At 42.1% G+C, this 24736-nt stretch overlaps 2 protein-coding genes across 4 annotated transcripts; both read right to left on the reverse strand.

Annotated features, from left to right (window-relative positions):
- Positions 1–457: 457 nt before the first annotated feature.
- On the reverse strand, positions 458–17441 carry LOC123999992 (transmembrane protein 184B-like). The gene is made up of 9 exons (XM_046306059.1): positions 17117–17441; positions 12950–13178; positions 9676–9841; positions 6808–6898; positions 6440–6515; positions 5362–5453; positions 5021–5190; positions 4679–4885; positions 458–2473 (listed from the first exon to the last, which is right to left on the reverse strand). Exons 2-9 carry the CDS (start codon positions 13175–13177, stop codon positions 2235–2237), a joined length of 1269 nt encoding a protein of 422 aa, XP_046162015.1. The 5' UTR covers position 13178; positions 17117–17441; the 3' UTR covers positions 458–2234.
- A 5193-nt stretch (positions 17442–22634) lies between these two features.
- Positions 22635–23920, reverse strand: LOC124000377 (proteasome assembly chaperone 3-like). Of its 3 annotated transcripts, none has more exons than XM_046306696.1 (3): positions 23803–23920; positions 23094–23322; positions 22635–22960 (listed from the first exon to the last, which is right to left on the reverse strand). In XM_046306696.1, the coding sequence occupies exons 2-3, from the start codon at positions 23307–23309 to the stop codon at positions 22808–22810; spliced, it is 369 nt and encodes a 122-aa protein (XP_046162652.1). In that variant the 5' UTR covers positions 23310–23322; positions 23803–23920; the 3' UTR covers positions 22635–22807. The 3 variants fall into 3 exon arrangements, with proteins under 3 accessions (XP_046162652.1, XP_046162651.1, XP_046162650.1); XM_046306695.1 differs by having other exon boundaries at positions 23759–23890; XM_046306694.1 differs by having other exon boundaries at positions 23094–23317; positions 23759–23886.
- Positions 23921–24736: the final 816 nt, after the last annotated feature.

The raw sequence follows: 24736 nt of genomic DNA on the forward strand, positions 1-24736 counted from the left end.
GGCTGGGCCTGGCTCCCCATGGCTGCACCCCTGCCCAGTCATGTGAAATTCATGGATTAGGGCCTAATATATTTATTTCAATTGATTGATTACCTTATATGAACTGTAACTCAGTAAAATCTTTGAAATTGTTACATGTTGTTTATATTTTTGTTCAGTATACATTGTGCCAATGTAAACTATAGAAAAAAATAGATATATGCACATCCAACTTATCAGGTGCAGGACAGAAGAACATACCAAAGACAAAAGGAATGTGCGCAACTCTAGTATGCTCCCATGGTGATTTAAATCAGATGCACAATAAAGACAAAGTTTCAATCAGAGTTGGATCTTCGTCAGATTGACCTGAGTGGCAGACATTCCTTTTTTTCTTGCATATATAAACTACACATTGACACATCCAGGCCAAAACTGGAGGTTTCAAAAAATAATTTCGTAGTCGCAAGAGTCCCGGAACATTTCTTTAATCGTTTATTTTACCTGAGTGCAAAAATGTGACAACCAAATAAACCAGAATTCAGTAATAGACACTATAGTTACACTACATCTCAGTGATCACTTTATATCCAACTCTACATCTGTTTCTGCTTTCCCAGTAAGGCAGCATTAATTGGCACATGAAGGTATGGCAAAAGTGATTACATTGCACATAATTTCCATAACTTAAACACAGTTCAAAATTATAGGGTAGATGGTGTCCCTCTATCACAATTTGCCACAAACAGAAACAAAATATATATATTTTCTAATGACATGAAACCAACTTAAATATAATGAAATATCAAACTGATCTGCAGAAATCACTGAAAACACATTGTTAATACTACATAGCTTATTTACAATATAGCAATTTATCAAACTGTCATTAAGGTAAACATAACTGCAAACATGTTTTAAAAATTAAACATTGAGACCAAAGTACACTGCATAATTTAACATTTAAACCAATCAAACAATTGCTGTACAAATGTTATCTTCAGTGAATTGAAAGGAACAATAATACGAACATCAGAAACTATAAAGGTTCTACTCAAACTATTTACAATACTGCAAATGTTTTTTAGGGTTAACATTGTAGAGCTCTGCTGAATTATACACTGACATCCATGCTGAGAAAATTAATGAGAATACCACAACCCTCCAAGTTAGTGGGAGTCGGCCTTATCCTCCAATTTGTCTGTGGCATGTTAGATACAAAGGATTTCAAAGCGCCAAAGTCTAGAGTTTGAAGTTCCTGCTCCAAAGTCAGTTGTGTCTTTGAAAAAATAATTCAGTTCGTCAGGAGACCCAACAGAGGACTGCTGAGCAAATACTTCAAACACACAAATGCAAGAGATGGTCCTTGAAGTGTCAGAGCCAGCCATGACGGGCACGATTCCTGGGTTCCCTCCTGAAGTCGTACATTAATCAGCTCCTATTTGAAACTCCCATGAATCAGAGAGAGTGGAGTACATACTTCAGCGGCCAGAGTAGAGCTCAGTCACTGCTACGATAGAGACCGAACCAGGATCAGGGAAAAGACCAAAATAAAAATTGCATCACTACCTGCCATGTCTGAAACGGCTCAGCAGACAGGCTATTTTCCCATAGTATCATGACTAGCAAGGCAGAAACAAAAGGCATCTCATAAGGTTATTCAAATCTTCATTCGGTCCCCTTCTTGATCTTTCCTGCTATAATTATTCATTAAATTAACTGTACAGTGAAAATCTCACTTTTAAAAGTTCATACCGGTACTCTCTTAATTCGTACCCAAATAATATTGTGTCGAAAGCATCAGCTGGAGAAAAACACTTCAAAAATCTTACCTCAAACTTCTATTTCAAACAGACCGTTTAAAACATGCTTGCTATTTCATAGATGATGTCATCCTCCTCAGCTGGCCAATCAGCTATCTACTCACATTAATATTTTTACCTCACCATTCTATTGTTGGGGTACACCGACACCATTCCAACACAGAAAAACTGCATACATAAACATTTTTGGATGGAAAACTTTCACAAATTTTGTAATGAATTATATATAGATCATATTTCATAGAAACACTGGACAGTTACTTTAAAACCAGGACTAAAGTAAAGATTTAATCTTAAGAAATGAAATGAAAGAAGATGAAAATGAACCACACAGACGGATGCCAGGTCTGACAGTGGGATATGCGGTGCCAGTGTTGTCCTGGGTGTGGTGAGGAAACAAAGACATGGATACTCGTGGTGGTGGGCGACTCCTTAGAATTCGTCATCAGAGATAATCAGCAGGACTTTGTCAGATTTCTTGAAGCTCTTGCTGCTGCCGCCTGTGCCTGCCTTGCCGTTGTTCTGGCTGGGCTGTACCACCTCCTGGGTGGACTGCTGGGTGTACTGCTGGTAGGCTGGGGAGAAGTTGTGGATGGCATCCTGGACCATGTCCCCAGGGTTCATCGTCTCCTTCAGACCGCTGGAGATGCTCTGCATGGGGGCGATGTTGTCTAGAAGTACATAACAGACACATTTTGACATGGTCATTTAACTTGTTTATAGGACATAACTTTGATCTGAATATCAAACCATAGAAAATACAATATACAACATGAGAAATACAAGAGTAGTTCCGCTTATGAAAACTAAATTCATCCATTTTTGAAGACAAGGTGCTGACAGAGACTCATTAGGAAAAACTCCCTAGTCCAGAATCACAGTTGATACGAATCTCACTCATGCAAACTCATTGGTTTTAAGACTGCACAGTCCTTGTGCCCAGTGTTCCACCACATGAGGACCTCTTGTTAGTGTTAATCTATTCTGTGTTGATGGATGAGAGCATAGAGAGAGATGACAAGGGGTCTGCAGCAATTTAGTGGGAGTGAGGAAGATGCTTCCTCTCCTCCGTCTACCTTCCCAGTCACTTCCCTGACTGAGCCCCTCCAGCTGTGGGCCAGGCTGATACTTGACCCTATAATACCAGGGTGTCTCATCCAACATCCCGGGAGCAGTCCGGTGCAGACAGAACCAACGCAGCCTTCTGTTTCAGGGTCAGCGACAGTGCAGTCTAGGCCAGGTCTCTGGAGGGAAGGTGGCACGGCGGAGCGTTCCGCTGTGCTTCAGGGTCAGAGTAGTGGTTAGCCATGCTCTCCTGAGCTTCTCCTCACAGCTGGCCTGTGTTGCAACTAGGGCTGGCCTCAGTCAGGGTTGGAGGAGGACAGCCTGGAGGTATATAAGCCTCCCAAATCTCCACAGGCATTGAAAACACCACACATGAATGACCTTCTGACACTTCGCAGCCCAGTGAGGGTTGGATGGCGCTGTGACTACAACTCTCAGCAGCAATATCAAAAGGCTAGACTAGTCTTAATGGGAATCTTTCTGGTTCAGGTAATGTTTATGCAGTCCAGTCACATACTATAGCACTGAATTATGACCTTTGAATTGGTGCTTTGGTAGAAAATAACAACTCTGTGGGGCATATAAGAAATGTAGCCCCAACACCATGCGTCCCTTTGAGAGGGAAAATTAACTTTCAAAACCATACTTTTGGAAACTCCTCAGAGAATAGTCTGGCTTCAGCTGCATTTCATTTACAAGTTTAGACCACAATAAAAATGTAATTTGCTGCTTAACTTTCGGCGGCTACATTACCATTAGTTTTAAAATGAATAGCAACTATGGAAAATTAACAATACATTTTGTACGGGAGCACGAAGAAGGCCGAGCATGGGATAAATCACTATTCATTTTGTCACAAGGTTCTTTTGATCACTCGGCAACATGAAGAGAACACTTTTACCGGTCAAATGTAATGGACATGGAAACATTTCACACTTCATCAGCATTCAGCGATTCCGTTTCTTTCTGCACGTCTGTCTCCTATAGCCCAAGGCCTCAGCAGGACTGCTGTTGCAGGAGGGAACAAGCTGAGATGATTGATATCTCCGCAGAAGGCTTTTCCCTTGGTCTCCATTTGTCTTCTGCTCATGTGAAAGGTATTGACGTCAGAGCGGTACTGCTAGTTCCTGCGATTAAGCGTATCGAGGCTATGAAATGCTCTTTCTATAGTGTGCTGGGCTAGCAACCTTCCTGTGAGCCATGAGTAATGATGAACACCCTGAAGACCATTCCTCTGCTGACCTCTGGCCTGCCTGGTTCACACTGTTCACTCTTGCCATGTCTCTCTGACCCGTTTCCCATTCCCTGTTTACAGCCAGGGAATGGGACAGAAAACTGCATTGTCACCTACAGGTAACTTCCAAAATTAAGGAAACACTTGAGTAAATGGGAGATACAAAGTATATTGAAAGCAGTTGCTTCCACACAGGTGTGGTTCCTGAGATAATTAATAAATTAACATCCCATTATTTTGTCTACCATGGCTCGGTGACTTTGAAAAAGGGGTCTCAGAGGAGCATAAGGGGTTTAAAGTGTGTGTGTGGGGTCACCAGATCGCAACCCAATTGAACACTTAAGGGGAATTCTGCAGCAGACATATGGTGAGCCATATGTTTGGAACGTTGAATTGCAAAGAAATCACTGTATCAAATCGCAATACATACAGAATCGTGAGAATTGCAATACATATCGTATCGGCACCCAAGTATGGTGGTAATATCGTGTCCAGCAATTCCCAGCCCTCCTAATGACCATTTCATCAGCTCCAACAGATACCTCCCCTCTCTATGGACGTGTAGAAGTACAGTTACCGTGTGTCCCTGGTAGATCGTTCTTCTTCTCCTGGTACACGGTGCAGGTGAAGGCGTAGCGCAGGGCGATAGCAGCGAAGAACATCTCGATGCAGGTGATGAAGTTCTGCCAGCCTGCTGCCACAGTGCCGGCCCCCACCTCCTGGCCGTCGATAAACAGGGCGTTAGGGATGACCCCACAGCGCTCCAGGATGGCCAGCAACATACCTAAATGACAAAAAGACAACACCTTCACCTGCTACTCCAGTCTAATGTATCAATTACAATGTATTTTGTAGACTTTTCCAACCCCATCAGGGTTTGAATCTGTTGATATTAAGTCAAGGTAAGGGACCAACGCACCCTGCCAGAAGGACAGGAAGATGACAGATTTGATGGTGAGGAATTTGAGCACGGGTTCATAAGGCCTCAGCAGGTCACTGGTAGCGAAGAAGAAGATGAAGAGAGCGTACAGGGCCAGGCTGACAGAGATGTTGTAGATGATGGTGATGTAGAGGTATCCTCCATTCACACTGTAGATGGGAACAGGATCAATACAGACGTTAGTAGGGATCTATGTACATTCACTTTCTGAATTTCCATCCAAATGGAATACTCATATTGTAAAATCCACAATGAGTAGTGCGAGCATGCGAAGGGAAGTTGAATGGGTGAAATGGAATGGAATGAAAGGTTGTGCTCACTTAAAGTCTCCATCATGATATTTGCCAAAGGCCTGTAGGAGGATGGTGATGACGGCCATGATGGGTTTGACGACACAGAACTGAAGAGTGGCCTGCATGACATCAATACAGGATGGGACATGCATTGAACACAGACACAAAACAAGGAACAATGCAGGTGACAACTACTTCATGCTGGTTATTGGGTTTGAAAGGTAGCCAACTGTACGTCTTCAAACACTGAGTAATCTATGAAATGAATTAAGATTTTGTGGAAATTGTGTGTCTATCAATTTGCAATGTATGATATAACATGTTAAAAATCTCAAACATATGCATGTATTGACATTATGCCAAAACAATGTACTGTCTGAAGTAATGTTACTTCAGACACTAAGTACACTAAGGGGCATGTGATTGAGTTTCAAGGGTCAGTAGTTTTCCTTACTGGGGCTACCTGCAGACCTTTAATTGGGAAATGATATAGCAACTTTAGGACAAGCTGGTGCTTTTGGATTAGAGGTCCTCCTCTTGAAACCCGGAGTAATCTCTAAATGCAGTTATTGATCCCATTCCCTCCAACTTGTCGTCTCACAGAGCAGATATAGTTCTATCCCTTTCAACTCTGCTACCGGAGGGAAGAGAACAGCAAGGTTGTGCTTTGAAACCACCCCACGTAGGAGTCCAGCCAGAACATGCCAAGTGTTAATCAGCTCCATTTTCTGGACATCTATTCACTGTTCTGAGGACATACCTTTCAGATCCAATTGCCATCAGGGTAAGACTCAGAGCACAGACTGCATCGCCAAGACACTATGGGGACAGTCTCAAGCTGACAGCTCATGTTATTTCTCTGTGCTTATTACAGAGCTGCTTTTACCTGTTCTCAGATTGCTTTCATTTTCCTTTTTAACCAGCCAACCTTATCCTCTAAAAAGTGGACAGCCAATTATAATGGCTGTCATTTTGCAATAGAGGAGCGATCTTGCTTTTGAAAAAAGTTCAATGAGGTAACATTAAAATAACAAATCACAATTTCCTATTTCCATATTTTCAGAGTGCTTTCATCACCCAAGCAGGGAGGGAGATGGAAACTCACCTGTTTACAAAATCTTAAAAAGCCAATAGAGTAGCTTATTCCACCTAAGCAGCAGGTACCATACATACAGCTCGACCTGGGAATGATAGAAAATGTGTGGTCACAAATGGATCCTTTGAATGTGTACGAGATTTAAAGACATCATTCTAGTGTCCAAAATACAAGACAGCATTATCCTTGAAGTCAGACTACCTTAAAAACAAGATCAAGAAGTTAATTCGAGGAAATGACAGACTGACCCTGGGTGACTGCAAGACTTGCAATACGAACTGAAAAATCCACAACATTCTGGGTGGGTTTTATGAAAGCTACTTGCATAGCGTGTAGTATGAGACCATGGTATGGGGGATGGGACTGGGAGCACTCACTCAATGGACTTCCCTCGGATCTCGGACATGATGGCACTCTCTCCCCCGAGGTACTCAAAGGACAGGCTCAGGAAGTTGTAAATCACAAATGCTGTCATGGAGAGGGGACAAAGTCACTCACATACATTCCTGTACATTATGATGGAATGTTGTTTACAACACTGATTTTAGGTTTTGCAAGTGGGGGTCATTTTCAAAAACAACAATTCAGCGTCACGGGTCAGTCCGTTTAAAAATGGAATCGGTAGTAGAGGGAAACAGCACCACTGGCCGCACCACCACCACGGTTATTGTTTTTGTTGCTGAGCTGAGGAGCGCCGTGCAGCGTGGTAAAACATTTTTGCAGTAGATATTGTGCTCTTCCGCGCGTTCAATGATGTTGTAATATCCCAAACAGATGTGGCTGTTTCACCATTAACTCTTTACACGGGTGGGAATTAGCCTACATGGATATGGCTATATGGATAGGGCTACATGGATAGGGCTACATGGATAGGGCTACATTTCTTTCAGGAGAAATATGAAATGCATAACCATGGTAGCAATTAAAAGAGAACAGTTTAGAGATAAAGGGGAAATTATTACACCAAAAGGTGAGGACACAACAGTTCACCTGACAACACTGAATCCAAAACATAACACTGTTGATTTTATGTGCATTTTACATTTACTGTACTTTTCACCGCATCTGTTGATTCCGAAATCAGAAAATACTCTTGATACATTCAGTAACATGATGAGAATATTCCCTGGAAAATGTGGCGTAGGCGCAACATAAGAAAAAAAAAGGTTTTGAGTGAGAGGTGGCTACACACCTCTCCAAAGTGTGCACAAGTCATTTCAACGCATGTTTATGAATAAAAGAAGAGTCTTCCACTGTAAAGGTGCTTTTCGCTCTCCTAGCTGTTCCGTTGAGGAAATAGAGCATTAGAGCAAAGCATACTTTTAGTTATTTTGTTTGGAACACAACCCTGCCATCACTCAATTACTGTTGTCGTTTACGCAATCCAAAAACTGACCATTACAAATCACAATCTGGGTCAGGTTGGCATCATTTGAAAGCCTGTTCCTTTGCCAACATGACTAGCTAAGTTATAAAATATCATCTTACAGTGTTAGGATTTCACAATGCAATACAGGAAAACAGATCATAATTTTGTTGCGCATAGAAAAGAATCATGACTGCATTCAGGTGCGTGTGCCACAGGGGAGTTTGTCACAATAGACAAACATAGGCTCGTTCTGTTCCCAATAACCCTGGGTGTCATCATGTCAACATGTACATTAAACATAGTGATTGATCATAAACATCGACACTGTATATGACATGAGTTTTATGATATGGAAAGGTGAAGTCGCACATTTGGACTCAGGGTGTTTGGCCTGCTTGTATGACATCAAAGCAGTGTTTATTATAATCCTCAACTTCTCATATTTCAAAATACATAGTTCTCTTAATTTACTGCACTTCCCTCACTCAGACAACAAAACATTTGCTAAAGTCGTCCAATTCGCGGGAGGGATGGGAGTGACACCGCCTGGGTGCTCAAGTTCAGCACGGATGTCGGAACCCATACAGCACTGAAGTGCATGTATAGCATGTTACTGCACAGCCAATGCCTTCCAATTTAGCCGTTTATCGGTGCCCAAATCTGCCATTTCAACCCGTATACATACGGGTACGAGTGTAAAGGGCTACCGATTCCAGCTAATCTCAGTAAATATTAATGTTCTGTTGCTATAAATCATTCCTCATAAACATGGATTTTAAAGATAATTAGTCAAATCTGTGAGCATTCTGTGCTGCAGGTAATATTGTGGGCCAGATTGTGATGATAGCACTGTAGAGATCTTACGTCCTAATTTAGAAGCTGTGGAAATTGAAATTATACTTTGGTGAGAGGGTTTCACTTTCAATAATCATATTTTTTTTACCAATCAATGTTTTCTCCCCACCACTAAGAGGCTTGGGATGGTTCTCTGTCCTTCAAATCCTTGGTTGACATTTCAGGAGAGGTTTAAAAAAAAGCAAATGCAAGTTACACTCTCAGAATCAGGGCACAGAGTTTCACACTTTCACACTTTAGCCCTGGCCATGCTGACTCAATGCAATGCAACAGTTACCCTGCTTTCAGATGCTGATTTTAGAGAGCAATCTCCACCACCAATCATAAACTTGTCTCAAACACTAAATTCATCTGGTCAATAATGTATGTGAAATACTAATAGTTTTGTCCATATATCAAATGACACTTAAACAATTCTGCATGTGATTCACTTCTGCCATTGTTAAAGTACTACAGTCTTTTCTTATTGCTTCGGTACATAATGACTATTAAAGAAAGGCTTTTCAGAGGAAAATTTGTTAGACATTAATAATTAAATGTGAAGAATAGCTGTGAGGAAGATGAACATTTCCTTTATGTTTGAATTAAAAACAACTCTTAACTAGTTTAATTTGGATTAGAATGATCTGAACTAAAGTACATCCCTTTTCCACCTTTTGCAAAAAATAGAATACAAAAACCACAAAGCCTAAGAGGAAAAAAGACAGGTCTGAAAGTCTACACGCCCTGGAAACAGAACACCACGAACAATAGGACCTCTCTGCCCATAGGGCGGCACTGACAGGGGAGGAAAAACAGGTTGGGCCAGTCCGTTTTAGCTTCAAACCTTATAGCCATAAAATGTTTTTTTCAGAACTCATAATAGGTCTAAATGTCATTACTGGCCAGACAGAACTCGCCCGGTGTCTGACTACTGCCGCCTGTACAGGTGCTTATAGAGTAAACCGCTGTCAAGGCGCTGGCTGAGATATGAGGCAACAGCGAAAGGGAGGAGAAGGGTGGGGTGGTTGGTCTACCGTACCTTCATAACAGTCTCGGACGGAGTCAAAGTAGACATAGTACTGGTCGTTGCTGATGAAGAGCAGGCTGAGCCAGGAGTCGAACGCATAGATTGGCACGATGAAAAGAATGCGAATGATGTAGCGCTGCTCGTTAGGGACTGTGTAGGACCTCAGGTGTGTGTAGATCTGGAAAAGGAACACAGAAACAAAAACAAAAATAGTTATTAAAATAACAAGAGCACTGACTAGGCAAAAAATGCATTGAGGTATTCAAATCCCAGTTTCATCCCATAGACCAACCATTATGAATAATTGAGCTAAACCTGACGAGCAGTATTAGGGGGCCAGTGCTTCAAAGAGACGGGTTCTTATGAATAAACGGCACTTCCTTGGAACCCTCTCAAGGCACGATTTGGCTATCACACAGGGCCCAACAGGCTTTAGAAGGACAGCATTACAGCATTGACTCAAATATATAAAAACAGGACCGTGTCTGTAGGTTTGGGGTCGAGAGGTAAGAAAAAGATAGAGGAGGGTAAAAATGAAAACCCAGAATGATAACACTGCATAATTGGGGTAACAAGGTGAGCGGGATGAATTTCTGCTGATCAAGGCAAACGCTTGACTGAAAAGTGAACGTCTGTGTTATAGGATCAACTAGAGATGTGTTGGATGGACGTTTTTACACTTGGGAGGGAGAACAGAAAGTAGTAGAGGGGTGCACTGCTTCAAAACTTGTGTCTCAGACGGTTGAATTTGATTGAACTCTTCAATTTCACTGAATCATTTAAAAACATAATGCAGTATGTGAATGCTAAAGGGTGTAGCATGATTCCCTATTCTAGGAACCAACATTTTTCAGAATTGGAGTCAAGGCCATGGGGTGAAGGATAGTTCAGAGCATCCATTACATAATTCAGTTCGTGAAGCACATAATTAACTACATATTTTCAGGGGCAAATGCCAAAGGAAACTAAAAGCAATGGTCAGAGTTGAGTATTGCAGTTTGATCCATTTCAAGTGGTGCACCATGGCATTTCTTGACTTCAGGTCCACTTACACAGACTCATGCAACATGATTAAATGGCCATTAGAGGTGGCACATTAGAGGCTGGCCAATGCCAGGGCGTGATGCATGGGACTCTCCTGAGAAGTGAAGCAGGCTGCAGACTGATGTCCTCCATTTCCCCTGAATGGCTGGTGGAAAGACTGCGGTCCTCCAGGCTCCATAATGCTGAGCTGACAGGCAGACAGACAGAGCTGTGCCCTGGGTAATGACTCTGCTCTAGCCTGACTCAGACTCAATACCCGTCTTCATTAGTTGAGCAGTAACCCAAGTCCATCCCCCAGCTAATTTCAGTTGGTCTGTGAAAGGCGTATAACTCTACCTCATAACACTCCCCAGCCCGCCCCTGGCACTGACAGCTGTGACACACCAAACGTCCATGTTGGAATGAGAAAGTGTGTGGAGTGTCTCGCGTTTATACCAAGCAGTGTCCGTGAGAAAGTGAGAGGGGAGCGCACTGAGCCCGACAGCTCTATACAGAACACCCAGACAGAATGAGAAGACCACACATCACACTGACTATAGGGTGATAATATGACCCTCCTCTCTCCCTGACAAGCTGCCCCGGGAAGTGGGAGGTCTGAACAGTGTAGTGTGTCAGAGAACATCAGTAACACTCCATAGCACTGTAACACCTGGTGCTTTGGACCACAGTGAGCAGACTGGGATATCTAAGATCAGCATCGACCAGCATACAGTGTTAGTATGCAGAATTGGGAGAGGAGGAGAACTCTCCAGAGACAGTCTTATGGAGGAAAATCTGATGATACACCAGAATACTAAATAAAAACAATCCTGTTGGGAAGGCTGTTTTTAATCTCCCTGTGTGCTTGCCTCATGCAACCCTGCAACTATCTCACGGGCCACATATGTTCATATCTGGCCTGCTTCGATGGGGAGTGGATGGGAAAACAAAGTACTCCAAAACTAAAACAGATGGAGACTCCATGGAATGCCAAATTGACAGTATTTTTTGCGTGTTGTGAAAAAGACACATCTAATTAAAAACAATTGTATAACTCCTTTTATGAACAATTTCAATTTTATAAGACATGTTAAATCTAGTAAAAAAAAGGGCATGCTCGCTATACCAGAGGTATGCCTAATTCTGCTTGATGTATTTTCAGTAATAAAGAATGAGCTGATGATAATGTGAAACGTATCAGAAATGTTGCAACCAGCGTATAGAAAAGGTCAGCACATGAACCCTGGGGACAATAACACCATCATATTCCTATCTAGAAATATTGTGATCATCTAAATCTCCAACCAGAGCCAACACAGTGGGACTCCCTGGGGGCTTCCTGTCTATACAGCCGCTAAAGGTTGGATGGACCCATTCTCAGCAGCACTCAGGTTTATCTGTTCATCAGCACAATATGAGAAGAGACGCCTCGCTCCCCAATGCTGAGCAGCATAAAACACACGGGTCCTTCGCTGATTGCCCCTCGCAAAACGTGATCCTCTCCTTTTATTACGTCGCTGGAAATGTGACCTCGACAAGACCTGCACATCTCTGCTGATAATGTATGCCATTCAAATGTCCACCCTCTCGGGAGTTGATGAAACCGCAGTCTGGTGATAAGTATCACCATCGTCTCCACTGAAAGATTACAGCAAGAGACTGAGTAAATAGCAATAACTGAATAAAAAACACCCTTCAGTAAGCCTATAATGAATGTGAATATAATCATGGAAAGGCCTTATTATACTTGGTTAAAGTTATATAACTGCCCTGCCCAGCCATTTGATCGATGACGGCTCTGTTTGCATTGTGTCGTTATCAGTGGTCGTCACGGTCAACGGAAGTGCCCGCAAACAGCAACACTAATGGATCACCTAGTAACAATTAAGAAACAATGACACACTATGTACAAACCGTCACTTTACAGACAGGAGCCAATTAACTTTCACACTCAGCCTTGCCTCTCAATGATGGAGACGGCGAGGAGAAAGTAGGTCTGGTCAACACCTGATACTGGATCAAGTGTAGAAGTGAAAAACACAAAACAAAATGTATTGTCTGGCTGGAGTCTTCGCCCTCTGGTAAGGGTGTAGGCAACCCACAACACCTTCCTAGCTCCCATTACATATTTGCATTTGTTTGCCTAAAAGCTGAGTGATACTGACAACGCCTGGAGCCATGCTTTTAACTTGCCACGGATTTTGTTCACTAGATTCACATCAAAACAAGTACAGAGGCAGAAAACTGATATAATGTAACCTACCTGATGGCAAGTGAGGAGCAGCGCTGACCAGACGAAGATCCCAGACAGAGCTTGAGCAGCAGTCGTATTCAAGAAGATATCGTGTGCCACAATAGTCCCATTCCCTGTTTGAATTATTGTCATGTTCGATATGTCTGACTTGTTAAGAATTGGAGACGCGAAACGTATGAGAGACTCATTTTGGGGGACCTCCGAGTCCATCGCCATCTCCTCTGAGGTGCTGTTCATCTGAAACAATAAAAAGTGTTGTTTGGGTAAATGAGGAAGCTTTAGGCCAGGGATAGTCAAATAGATTCAGCCGCGGGCCATTTTTTTCTTGAGTGGATAGTCAGGGGGTCAGAACATAATGACAAATAATTTGTAGACTTCAAATTAACCGCAAGAAGCCTAAACAGACACAATATTTGACTAAAACATAAATCATTTCAAACCTTGCTAACATTTGAAAATGACCACATTTATCACTTGGAGCTAATTTGCAGGTGTTTTTACAGTCTTATGTCCCCCCCTCCACAAAAACCAAATGCTTTCAGAAAGTGTTCAGACCCTCTCCTTTTTCCACATTTTGTTACGCTACAGCCGTATTCCAAAATGGATTTAAAAAATAATAATAATCATCGATCTACACACAATATCCCATAATGACAAAGTGAAAACAGTTTTTTTATGTTTGCAAATAAATAAAAAACTGAAATTCCTTATTTACGTGAATATTCAGACTATTTCCTATGAGACTAATGATTTTTTAACCTTTATTTAAATAGGCAAGTCAGTTAAGAACAAATTCTTATTTTCAATGACGGCCTAGGAACAGTGGGTTAACTGCATGTTTAGGGGAAGAACGACAGATTTGTACCTTGTCAGCTCGGGGGTTTGAACTTGCAACCTTCCGGGTACTAGTTCAACGCTCTAACCACTAGGCTACCCTACCGCCCCAGGGTTGAACTCAGGTGCATCCTGATTACATTGATCATCCTCAAGCCCAGCTGTGGAAAAGGCACAAAAATGTCTATATAACGTCCCACAGTTGACAGTGCACATCAGAGCAAAAACCAAGCCATGAGGTCGAAGGAATTGTCCATAGCGCTCCGAGACAGGATTGTGTCGAGGCAAAGATCTGGAGAAGGGTACCAAAATATTTCTGCAGCATTGAAGGTCCCTAAGAACACAGTGGCCGCCATCATTCTTAAATAGAAGAAGTTTGGAACCACCAAGACTCTTCCGAGAGCTGGCTGCCGGCCAAACTGAGCAATCGGGAGAGAAGGGCCTTGGTCAGGGAGGTGACCAAGAACCCGATGGTCACTCTAACAGAGCTCCAGAGTTCCTCTGTAGAGATGGGAGAACCTTCCAGAAGAACAACCATCTCTGCAGCACTCCACCGAAAGCCACTCCTCAGTAAAAGGCACGACAGCCCGCTTGCATTTTGCCAAAAGGCACCTAAAGACTCTCAGACCATGAGAAACAAGATTCTCTGGTTTGATAAAACCAAGATTGAATTGTTTGTCCTGAATGCCAAGTGTCTGGAGGAAACCTGGCACCATCCCTACGGTGAAATATGGTAGTGGCAGCATCATGCTGTGGGGATGTTTTTCAGCGGGAGGGACTGGGAAACTAGTCAGGATCGAGGGAAAGATGAACGGAGCAAATTACAGTGAGATCCTTGATGACAACCTGCTCCAGAGCACTCAGGACCTCAGACTGGGGTGAAGGTTTATCTTCAACAGGACAACAACCCTAAGTACACAGCCAAGACAAACGCAGAAGTGGCTTTGGGACAAGTCTCTGAACGTCCTTGAGTGGCCCAGCCAGAGCCGGACTTGAACCAGAATTAACATCTCTGGAGAGACCTGAAAATAGCTGTGCAGCAACACTCCCCATTCAACCTGACGGAGCTTGAGAGGATCTGCAGAGAAGAACGGGAGAAACTCCCTAAATACAGGTGTGCTAAGCTTGTAGTATCATATCCAAGAAGACTTGAAGCTGTAATTGCTGCCACATTTACTTAAAGTACTGAGAATACAGTCTGAGCCAGGGGTCTGTTACTTGAACTCTGGGAAGCATTTATTTGGGCTGCAATTTCTGAGGCTGGTAGCTCTAATGAACTTATCCTCTGCAGCAGAGGTAACTCTGGTCTTCCTTTCCTGTGGCGGTCCTCATGAGAGCCAGTTTCATCATAGCGCACATTCCATATGTGTTATTTCATAGTTAATGTCTTCACTATTATTCTACAATGTAAAAAAAAAAACAGAAAAAAAGAAGGCATCCAAACTTTTGACTGGGTACTATATATATATATATATATAAATGCAACATGTAAAGTGTTGGCCCCATGTTTCATGAGCTGAAATAAAAGATCCCCCAAAATTTCCAAACAAACAAAAAGCTTATTTCTCTAAAATTGTGTGCATATTTGTTTCCATCCCTGTTAGTGAGCATTTCTCCTTTGACAAGATAATCCATCCACCTGACAGGTGTGGCATATCAAGAAGCTGATTCAACGGCAAAACACAGGTGCACCTTGTGCTGGGGACAATAAAAAGCCACAAAATGTAGTTGTCACACAAAACAATTCCACAGATGTCTCAAGTTGAGGGAGCGTGCAGTTGGCATGCTGACTGCAGAAATGTCTACTAGAGCTGTTGCCAGAGAATGTAATGTTCATTTTTCTACCATAAGCCAACTCCAACATTGTTTTAGAGAATTTGGCCTCAAAAACGCAGAACACGTGTAACCACGCCAGTCCAGGGTCTCTGCATCCGGCTTCTTCGTCTATGGAATTGTCAGGACAGCTGATGAAATTGTGGGTTTGCAAAACTGAAGAATTGATGCACAAACTGTCAGAAACCGTCTCAGGGAAGCTCACCTGCATGCTCGTCGTCATCACCAGGGTCTTGACCTGACTGCAGTTGGCAAATGCTCACCTTTGATGGCAAATGCTCACCTTTGATGGCCACTGGCACGTTGGAGAAGTGTGCTCTACATGGATGAATCCAGGTGTACCGGGCAGATGGCAAACAGTGTGTATGGCGTTGTGTGGACGAGTGGTTTGCTGGTGTCAATGTTGTGAACAGAGTGCCCCATGCTGGCGGTGGTATTAGAGATCACAGATAGAAAGCGTGGGGGGCCAAATAAATTATTTGGCCAGTGGCTGCCAGTTGGGGAACCATGCTCTAGGCTCAGTTGTGGAAAAAGTATGCAATTATCATACTTGAGTACAAGTAAATATACTTCAATAGAAAATGACTCAAGTAAGAGTGAAAGTCACCCAGTAAAATAGTACTTAAGTAAAAGTCTAAAAGTATATATTATTTCAAATCCCTTCTATTAAGCAAACCAGAAGGCACCCACCAAAAACACTACTTAAATTGTACTTTAAAGTCTTTTTACACCACTGTCTAGGCTACATACATATAGGAAATCATATTTTAAATGTCCTAAAGATTTGCATGACAATCAGCTGCTGGTTTATGAAAAAGTGAAGGTTCTATGAGCTGTTAACTTCTTAATAACATAAGAAAACCTATAAGATCACAACTGCAGTATAAAATACCATAAAAACACTAGCAGATCAGCTCCATGTGATTTTAATTTATACAAATGTGGACAAGGGTTGAAATGATTATGTTTTAGGCTTCTTGCGGTCAATGTGCTATTGACCGCAAGAAGCGGTCAGAAGCGGTCAAAAATAAAAAATATATTTGTAATTATGTTCCGGTGTTCTGACAGAGGGGGAATTTTCGGCACAACACCCGCCCATGACCGCCCGCTCAAGAAAAAAATTGTCCCGCGGCTGAATTTACAGTAGTTGATGATCCCTGTGATAGGCCTATGTGAATTATCAAGAAAAAAACAACCGCAACCTTAATAATCTGTCTGAGAAACCTGTTGCATGGGCAAGTCATAGCCTACACGCCTATGTCCAAACAAATATTTGTAATTACTTAGTTATATGTAGGCTACATAGGTAAAATGCTGAGGTTTTCCTAAGCTGTCTGTAGACTCGATGGCGTTAACCTAATGTTACTGGAGTATCCACTTTGAGCGAAATAAACTTCAAATAGAACAGGCAGGTATAAATCGTGCCCTTTCTCAAAAATACATTTGGAATGGAACAATTAATAGAAATAAATATGATTTAGCTGATGTTATCAAATACCATTACCAGTGAGTGAGCTTGCTGAGAAATAGCTTCCTTTCAAAAGGTACGAACGGAGGATTCAATACTTCCTTGTTGTGAAGACAGGTGTAATGGGAGTTCGAAGTCCACAGAGCCGGTGAAGGTTGAACTGACTCAGTCAGTGTAGGTTATTCAAATAAAGAAGGATGTAGGCCTGTTTTAATTAATTTTCTAATAAAAGCGACACATATAATACCGAATATAAACTCTCTGGACTATTGCCTCTTCTCAATAAACTGCAACATCAGGGATTCATTAATTGCGCTGTTTCCGTTTCAAAACGTTTCGTTGCAACAGAAACCGTTTAAGCCAAAGGAAAAGGTTTTGCAACGATAACGAGTTTCAATTGGACAAATTCAGATAGGTCCCTCCCAATTTCCGTCCGTTCGCTGTTTGCTTCCGTTTGGCTCTTACACGGTAAACGGTTTCCGTTGCCAGACTCATGAATACACCCCAGGTAAACACTCAGGTGGAACATGGACGTAGAAGCGGTCATCGTCATGTGACATAACCATAGGCCAAGTAGCATATACACTCTTTGCATGTCTATCCAGTCGTGTGTGTGCAATAAGTGACAACTTTGTGGATACATGTGGTCTGTGGTTGAGGCCAGTTGGACATACTGCCAAATTCTCTTGGATTTTTAAAAAAATGTATTTCAGCTCATGAAACACGGGACCAACACTTTACACTGAAGTAATATATAAACGCAACATGTAAGGTGTTGTTACCATGTTTAAGGAGCTGACAAAAAAAAGTCCAGAAATGCTCAATACCCACAAAAAGCTTATATCTCTTAAATTTTGGGCACAACCCTGTTATTGAGCATTTCTCCTTTGCCAAAGTGTGACATATCAAGAAGCTGATTAAACAGCATGATCATTACACAGGTGTACCTTGTGCTGGGGACAATAAAAAGGCCACTTTAAAATGTGCACACAACACAATGCAACAGATGTCTCAAGTTGAGGGAGTGTGCAATTGGCATGTTGACAGCAGGAATGTCCACCAGAGCTGTTGCCTGTAATAAAGCCGTTTTGTGTGGAAAAACTAATGTTGATTGGCTAGGCCTGGCTCCCCAGTGGGTGGGCCTATGCCCAACCAGGCCCAAATACAGCTGTATCCCTGCCCAGTCATATGAAATCCATAGATTAGAGCCCAATTAATTTATTTCAATTGATTGATTTCCATATATTAACTGTAACTCAGTAAAATCTTTTGAAATTGTTGAGTGTTGTGTTTATATTTTTGTTCTATTTACATACAGTTGAAGTCAGAAGTTTACATACACTTAGGTTGGAGTCATTAAAACCACTCCACAAAGTAGTTTTGTCAAGTCAGTTAGGACATCTACTTTGTGCATGACACAAGTCATTTTTCCAACAATTGTTTACAGACAGATTATATCCAGTGGGTCAGAAGTTTACATACACTAAGTTGACTGTGCCTTTAAACAGCTTGGAAAATTCCAGAAAATGATTTCATGGCTTTAGAAGCTTCTGATAGGCTAATAGACATCATTTGGGTCAATTGGAGGTGTACCTGTGGATGTATTTCAAGGCCTACCATCAAACTCAGTGCCTCTTTGCTTGACATCATGGGAAAATCAAAAGAAATCAGCCAAGACCTCAGAAAACAAATTGTAGACCTCCACAAGTCTGATTCATCCTTGGGAACAATTTCCAAACGCCTGAAGGTACCATGTTCTTCTGTACAAACAATAGTATGCAAGTATAAACACCATGGGACCACGCAGCCATCACAACGCTCAGGAAGGAGACACGTTCTACTCCTAGAGATGAACGTACTTTGGTGCGAAAAGTGCAAATCAATCCCAGAACAACAGCAAAGGACCTTGTGAAGATGCTGGAGAAAACAGGTACAAAAGTATCTATATCCACAGTAAAACGAGTCCTATATTGACATAACCTGAAAGACCGCTCAGCAAGGATGAAGCCACTGCTCCAAAACGGCCATAAAAAAGCCAGACTACAGTTTGCAACTGCACATGGGGAGAAAGATGCTTTTTGGAGAAATGTCCTCTGGTCTGATGAAACAAAAATACAACTGTTTGGCCATAATGACCATCGTTATGTTTGGAGGAAAAAAGGGGATGCTTGCAAGCCAAAGAACACCATCCCAACCGTGAAGCACAGGGGTGGGAGCATCATGTTGCGGGGGTGCTTTGCTGCAAGAGGGACTGGTGCGCTTAACAAAATAGATGGCATCATGAGGCAGGAAAATTATATGGATATATTGAAGCAACAAGTTTGGTCGCAAATGGGTCTTCCAAATGGACAATGACCCCAAGCATACTTCCAAAGTTGTGGCAAAATGGCTTAAGGACAACAAAGTCAAAGTATTGGAGTGGCCATCACAAAGCCCTGACCTCAATCCCATAGAAGATTGATGGACAGAACTGAAACAGCGTGTGCGAGCAAGGAGGCCTACAAAGCTGACTCAGTTACACCAGCTTTGTCATTAGGAATGGGACAGAATTCGGAGGATGTGTTGGTACCATTCTTTATTCATGGCTGTGTTCTTAGGCGAAATTGTGAGTGAGCCCACTCCCTTGGCTGAGAAGCAACCCCACACATGAATGGTCTCAGGATGCTTTACTGTTGGCATGACACAGGACGGATGGTAGCGCTCACCTTGTCTTCTCCGGACGAGCTTTTTTCCAGATGCCCCAAACAATCGGAAAGGGGATTCATCAGAGAAAATTAAAATGACTTTACCCCAGTCCTCAGCAGTCCAATCCCTGTACCTTTTGCAGAACATCAGTCTGTCCCTGATGTTTTTCCTGGAGAGAAGTGGCTCCTTTGCTGCCCTTCTTGACACCAGGCCATCCTCCAAAAGTCTTTGTCTCACTGTGCATGCAGATGCACTCACACCTGCCTGCTGCCATTCCTGAGCAAGCTCTGTACTGGTGGTGCCCTGATCCCACAGCTGAATCAACTTTAGGAGATGGTCCTGACGCTTGCTGGACTTTATTGGGTGGACTTGATTCTACAGCAAAGCATGTAGAGGTCTGTAATTTTTATCATAGGTACACTTCAACTGTGAGAGACGGAATCGAAAACAAAAATCCAGAAAATCATATTGTATGATTTTTAAGTAATTAATTTGCATTTTATTGCAAAGTATTTGATCACCTACCAACCAGTAAGAATTACAGCTCTCACAGACCTGTTAGTTTTTCTTTAAGAAGCCCTCCTGTTCTCCACTCATTACCTGTATTAACTGCACCCGTTTGAACTCGTTACCTGTATAAAAGACAGCTGTCCACACACTCAAACAGACTCCAACCTCTCCACAATGGCCAAAACCATGGAGCTGTGTACGGACATCAGGGGTAAAATTGTAGACCTGCACAAGGCTTGGATGGGCTACAGGACAATAGTCAAGCAGCTTGGTGAGAAGGCAACAACTGGTGGCACAATTATTAGAAAATGTAAGAAGTTCAAGATGACGGTCAATCACCCTCGGTCTGGGGCTCCATGCAGGATCTCACCTCGTGGGGCATCAACGATCATGAGGAAGGTGAGGGATCAGCCCAGAACTACACAGCAGGACCTGGTCAATGACCTGAAGAGAGCTGGGACCACAGTCTCAAAGAAAACCATTAGTAACACACTACGCCGTCATGAATAAAAATCCTGCAGCGCACGCAAGGTCCCCCTGCTCAAGCCAGCGCATGTCCAGGCCCATCTAAAGTTTGCCAATGACCATCTGAATGATCCAGAGGAGGAATGGGAGAAGGTCATGTGGTCTGAGACAAAAATAGATATTTTTGATCTAAACTCCACTCGCCGTGTTTGGAGGAAGGAGGATTACAACCCCAAGAACACCATCCCAACCGTGAAGCATGGAGGTGGAAACATCATTCTTTGGGGATGCTTTTCTGCAAAGGGGACAGGACGACTGCACCGTATTGAGGGGAGGATAGATGGGGCCATGTATCGCGAGATCTTGGCCAACAACCTCCTTCCCTCAGTAAGAGCATTGACGATGGGTGGTGGCTGGCTCTTCCAGCATGACAATGACCCGAAACACACAGCCAGGGCAACTAAGGAGTGGCTCCGTAATAAGCATCTCAAGGTCCTGGAGTGGTCTAGCCAGTCTCCAGACCTGAAGCCAATAGAAAATCTTTGGAGGGAGCTGAAAGTCCGTATTGCCCAGCGACAGCCCCGAAACCTAAAGGATCTGGAGGTCTGTATGGAGGAGTGGGCCAAAATCCCTGCTGCAGTGTGTGTAAACCTGGTCAAGACCTACAGGAAACATATGATCTCTGTAATTGCAAACAAAGGTTTCTGTAACAAATATTAAGTTCTGCTGTTCTGATGCATCAAATACATGTTATGCAATAAAATGCAAATTAATTACTTAAATCATACAATGTGATTTTCTGGATTTTTGTTTTAGATTCTGTCTCTCACAGTTGAAGTGTACCCATGATAAAAATTACAGACCTATACATGCTTTGTAAGTAGGAAAACCTGCAAAATCGGCAGTGTATCAAATACTTGTTCTCCCCACTGTAAATATATATACACACACACTACCGTTCAAAAGTTTGTAGTCACTGAGAAATGTCCTTGTTTTTGAAAGATTTTTTTAACCTTTGTCCATTAAAATACCATTAAATTGATCAGAAATACAGTGTAGACATTGTTAACGTTGTAAATTACTATTGTAGCTGGAAAAGGCAGACTTTTTATGGAATATCTACATAGGCGTACAGAGGCCCATTATCAGCAACCATCACTCCTGTGTTCCAATGGCAACGTTGTGTTACCTAATGGAAGTGTATTATTTGAAAACACTTTTGCAATTATGTTAGCACAGCTGAAAACTGTTCTGATCAAAGAAGCAAAAAAACTGGCCATCTTTAGACGAGTTGAGTATCTGGAGCACCAGCATTTGTGGGTTCAATTACAGGCTCAAAATGGCCAGCAACAAAGACCTTTCTTCTAAAATTAGTCAGTCTGTTCTTGTTCTGAGACATGAAGGCTATTCCATGCGAGAAATTGCCAAGAAACTGAAGATCTGGAGAATGCTGTGTACTACTCCCTTCACAGAACAGCGCAAACTGGCTCTAACCAGAATAGAAAGAGAAGTGGAAGGCCCCGGTACACAACTGAGCAAGAGCAAGAAGACAAGTACATTAGAGTGCCTAGTTTGAGAAACAGACACCTCACAAGTCCTCGACTGGCAGCTTCATTATATAGTACCCGCAAAATACCAGTCTTACACAACATTTTCTTTCAAAAACAAGGACATTTCTACGTAACCCCAAACTTTTATATCACAGCAATCAAATACTATTTTGCATGGGAATTTCATGGGAATGAGATGCATTCGCTCCTTTATTTATATATGTGTTAGTTGTGCACTAACAGTATTCAGAGTGTGGCTTTAAAATTGAGATGGTTGTCTCAAACAGAATAGGTTTGTGGCCATTGGCTTCCACTCAATCCACAAAATTCCATAGGCATTTATAATGCATAAACTTCCCATTTATATGGCATTTATTTCCACATCAAGCTTAGACGTAACAACAGATAAAAAAAATACGTTTTTAAAAGATGCAAAAACATTGAGGAAAAAATGTGTTCAGTGTATGAAGCCTTTTCTGAAATTGTCTTTTCTATTCTGTTGCTCATTCCCTGTACCAGTAGTTACCAGACTTGACAACTTTTGATTACATCTTTCATGGCCTTTATTGCTTCTATGGAACTGTCCTTCAGTGCCAACCCCAGTAGAACAGGCCTGTTGCCTGCCTCTTGTGACACAAATGTTGCCAAGTTTTTGGCACAGACGTGTGTCAAAGCCTGCAGAGAGAAATAAAACAAGACCGTGTGTGAGGAAGAGTGTGGGCAGCCACGTACATACTCATAGCAGTCAATTACGGTAATACAATGCTACTAATATTATGAAAAATTCCAGTGGTGTCTAGCTGCTTACCTCTTCTTTTCCCAGCAATACTTTAGTGGTGAACATGGAAGTGCTGATATCACCTGATCTGGAGTCAGGTGTGACTGATACTAAAGTGCCAATCTTTCCATACTGTGTGAGAACTATAAATATGTAGTTACTGAATTCTGTGCAAACAACCTGTGTGGATATTCCATTGATTGATTTCTCTGTCTGCTTTGATCTGATGAGAGGCTGAGTTGACATGGTTCTTTCTGTCCTGAAACAAAAAAAGACATATAAGTAACACATTGAGAAAAGTAAACATTACGGCACATGATTATTCTATTGGAAAATAAACATTTTCAAAGAGTATTCTCAAGCATATATCGCTGGCATTAAGTCAAAATACAGCATAATGAAAGTACAATAACATTTTGACCAAGTTTTAATTCGACAACTTTGACCAAGCTCTCCATTACAACAACCAGAATCTCAGACTTGTTTTGTGTTAGATAACCTTCTACTGGGCTAATGCAGGCTGAAGAGCCAAAGTCTCGCCCTGCTGCTGTGGCATTTCATATCGGCAAGCGGAACTAGGATATTCCGAGGCCGCACTAACACATCGATGTCATGCTGCTGCTATAGCTACGCTTGTTCGGAAAAAAAAGTCAGATACCGATAGATTTTCTAAATAGTGGTGAAATATTTCTCACCGTGTGCCTGTTTGGATCCGTTTGCCATGAACTTCAATACTAACCTTTATTGAAGGCTGTTAATTATAAGCATTGATATCGTCTGCAGTTTCTCAAGCGTCCCTCTCTAAATTTCGCACATGCGCACTTGCCACTAAAATAATGAAATGACGCTGCAGGTCCTGTCGCTTCTAAGTGCAGATCTGAGATCAGCCATATTGAGCCTGTGTGCATTGGTTTTTACATTTGTAAACACAATCTTGATTGTGATAAAAAAAAAAAAGATTTTGGATGTGTCTAAACTGAAGGTATGGCAATGGCATATTCCATCTTCGGAATATTAATTCTAGTCTGGGTATCAGTCTGTTTCCACTCATTGTCCAACTGCATTTTGAACATTGAAATTACCGAAAGGCCAGGCTCTTTGGCATATGACACGGAGCACAAGGAGTGGAAACTGTGATAATTACCTGTATTCAAAGGGCGGGAAATGCTATAGAGACGCAGGTGCAACTGTGGGTTTACCAGTTTTCCCACTGAAAGTTCAGAAAATAGTTCATTTTGTGTGTTAAAGTAGGCACAATAATATTGAACCAGCATAGCATATTGTTTTCGTTTTAGGCTGCACTACACCACAATGTTTAGAAGGTAACCTCGAATGCTCCTCTTGTGTCAGGGAAAGGAAAAGTAGCCTAGGGTCACTGTCCAAACACTTAAAAGACACACCCTATTCCCTCAGCTCTCAAATGAAGTGGACACTTCTGACGAGTATACACTTGCTGGGCAAGGGGTGAGGGAGGAAGGAATGATTTTTAAATGGACCACCCTTGGCTGGAAATTCGTCCCTCATTCATCCCCCGATGATTGTGTTTTTAGCCACGGGTAGCTTGTGGGTACTTTATTATATGCAACTAGAGTCAATGATGAGTGCATGTCTACTTATATTAAATAAATAAATATTAATATATACGCCCACTGTATGATAGCTAGCAAACTGAT

Source organism: Oncorhynchus gorbuscha, linkage group LG16 (genome assembly GCF_021184085.1).
Source record: "Oncorhynchus gorbuscha isolate QuinsamMale2020 ecotype Even-year linkage group LG16, OgorEven_v1.0, whole genome shotgun sequence".
NCBI lineage: Eukaryota > Metazoa > Chordata > Actinopteri > Salmoniformes > Salmonidae > Oncorhynchus > Oncorhynchus gorbuscha.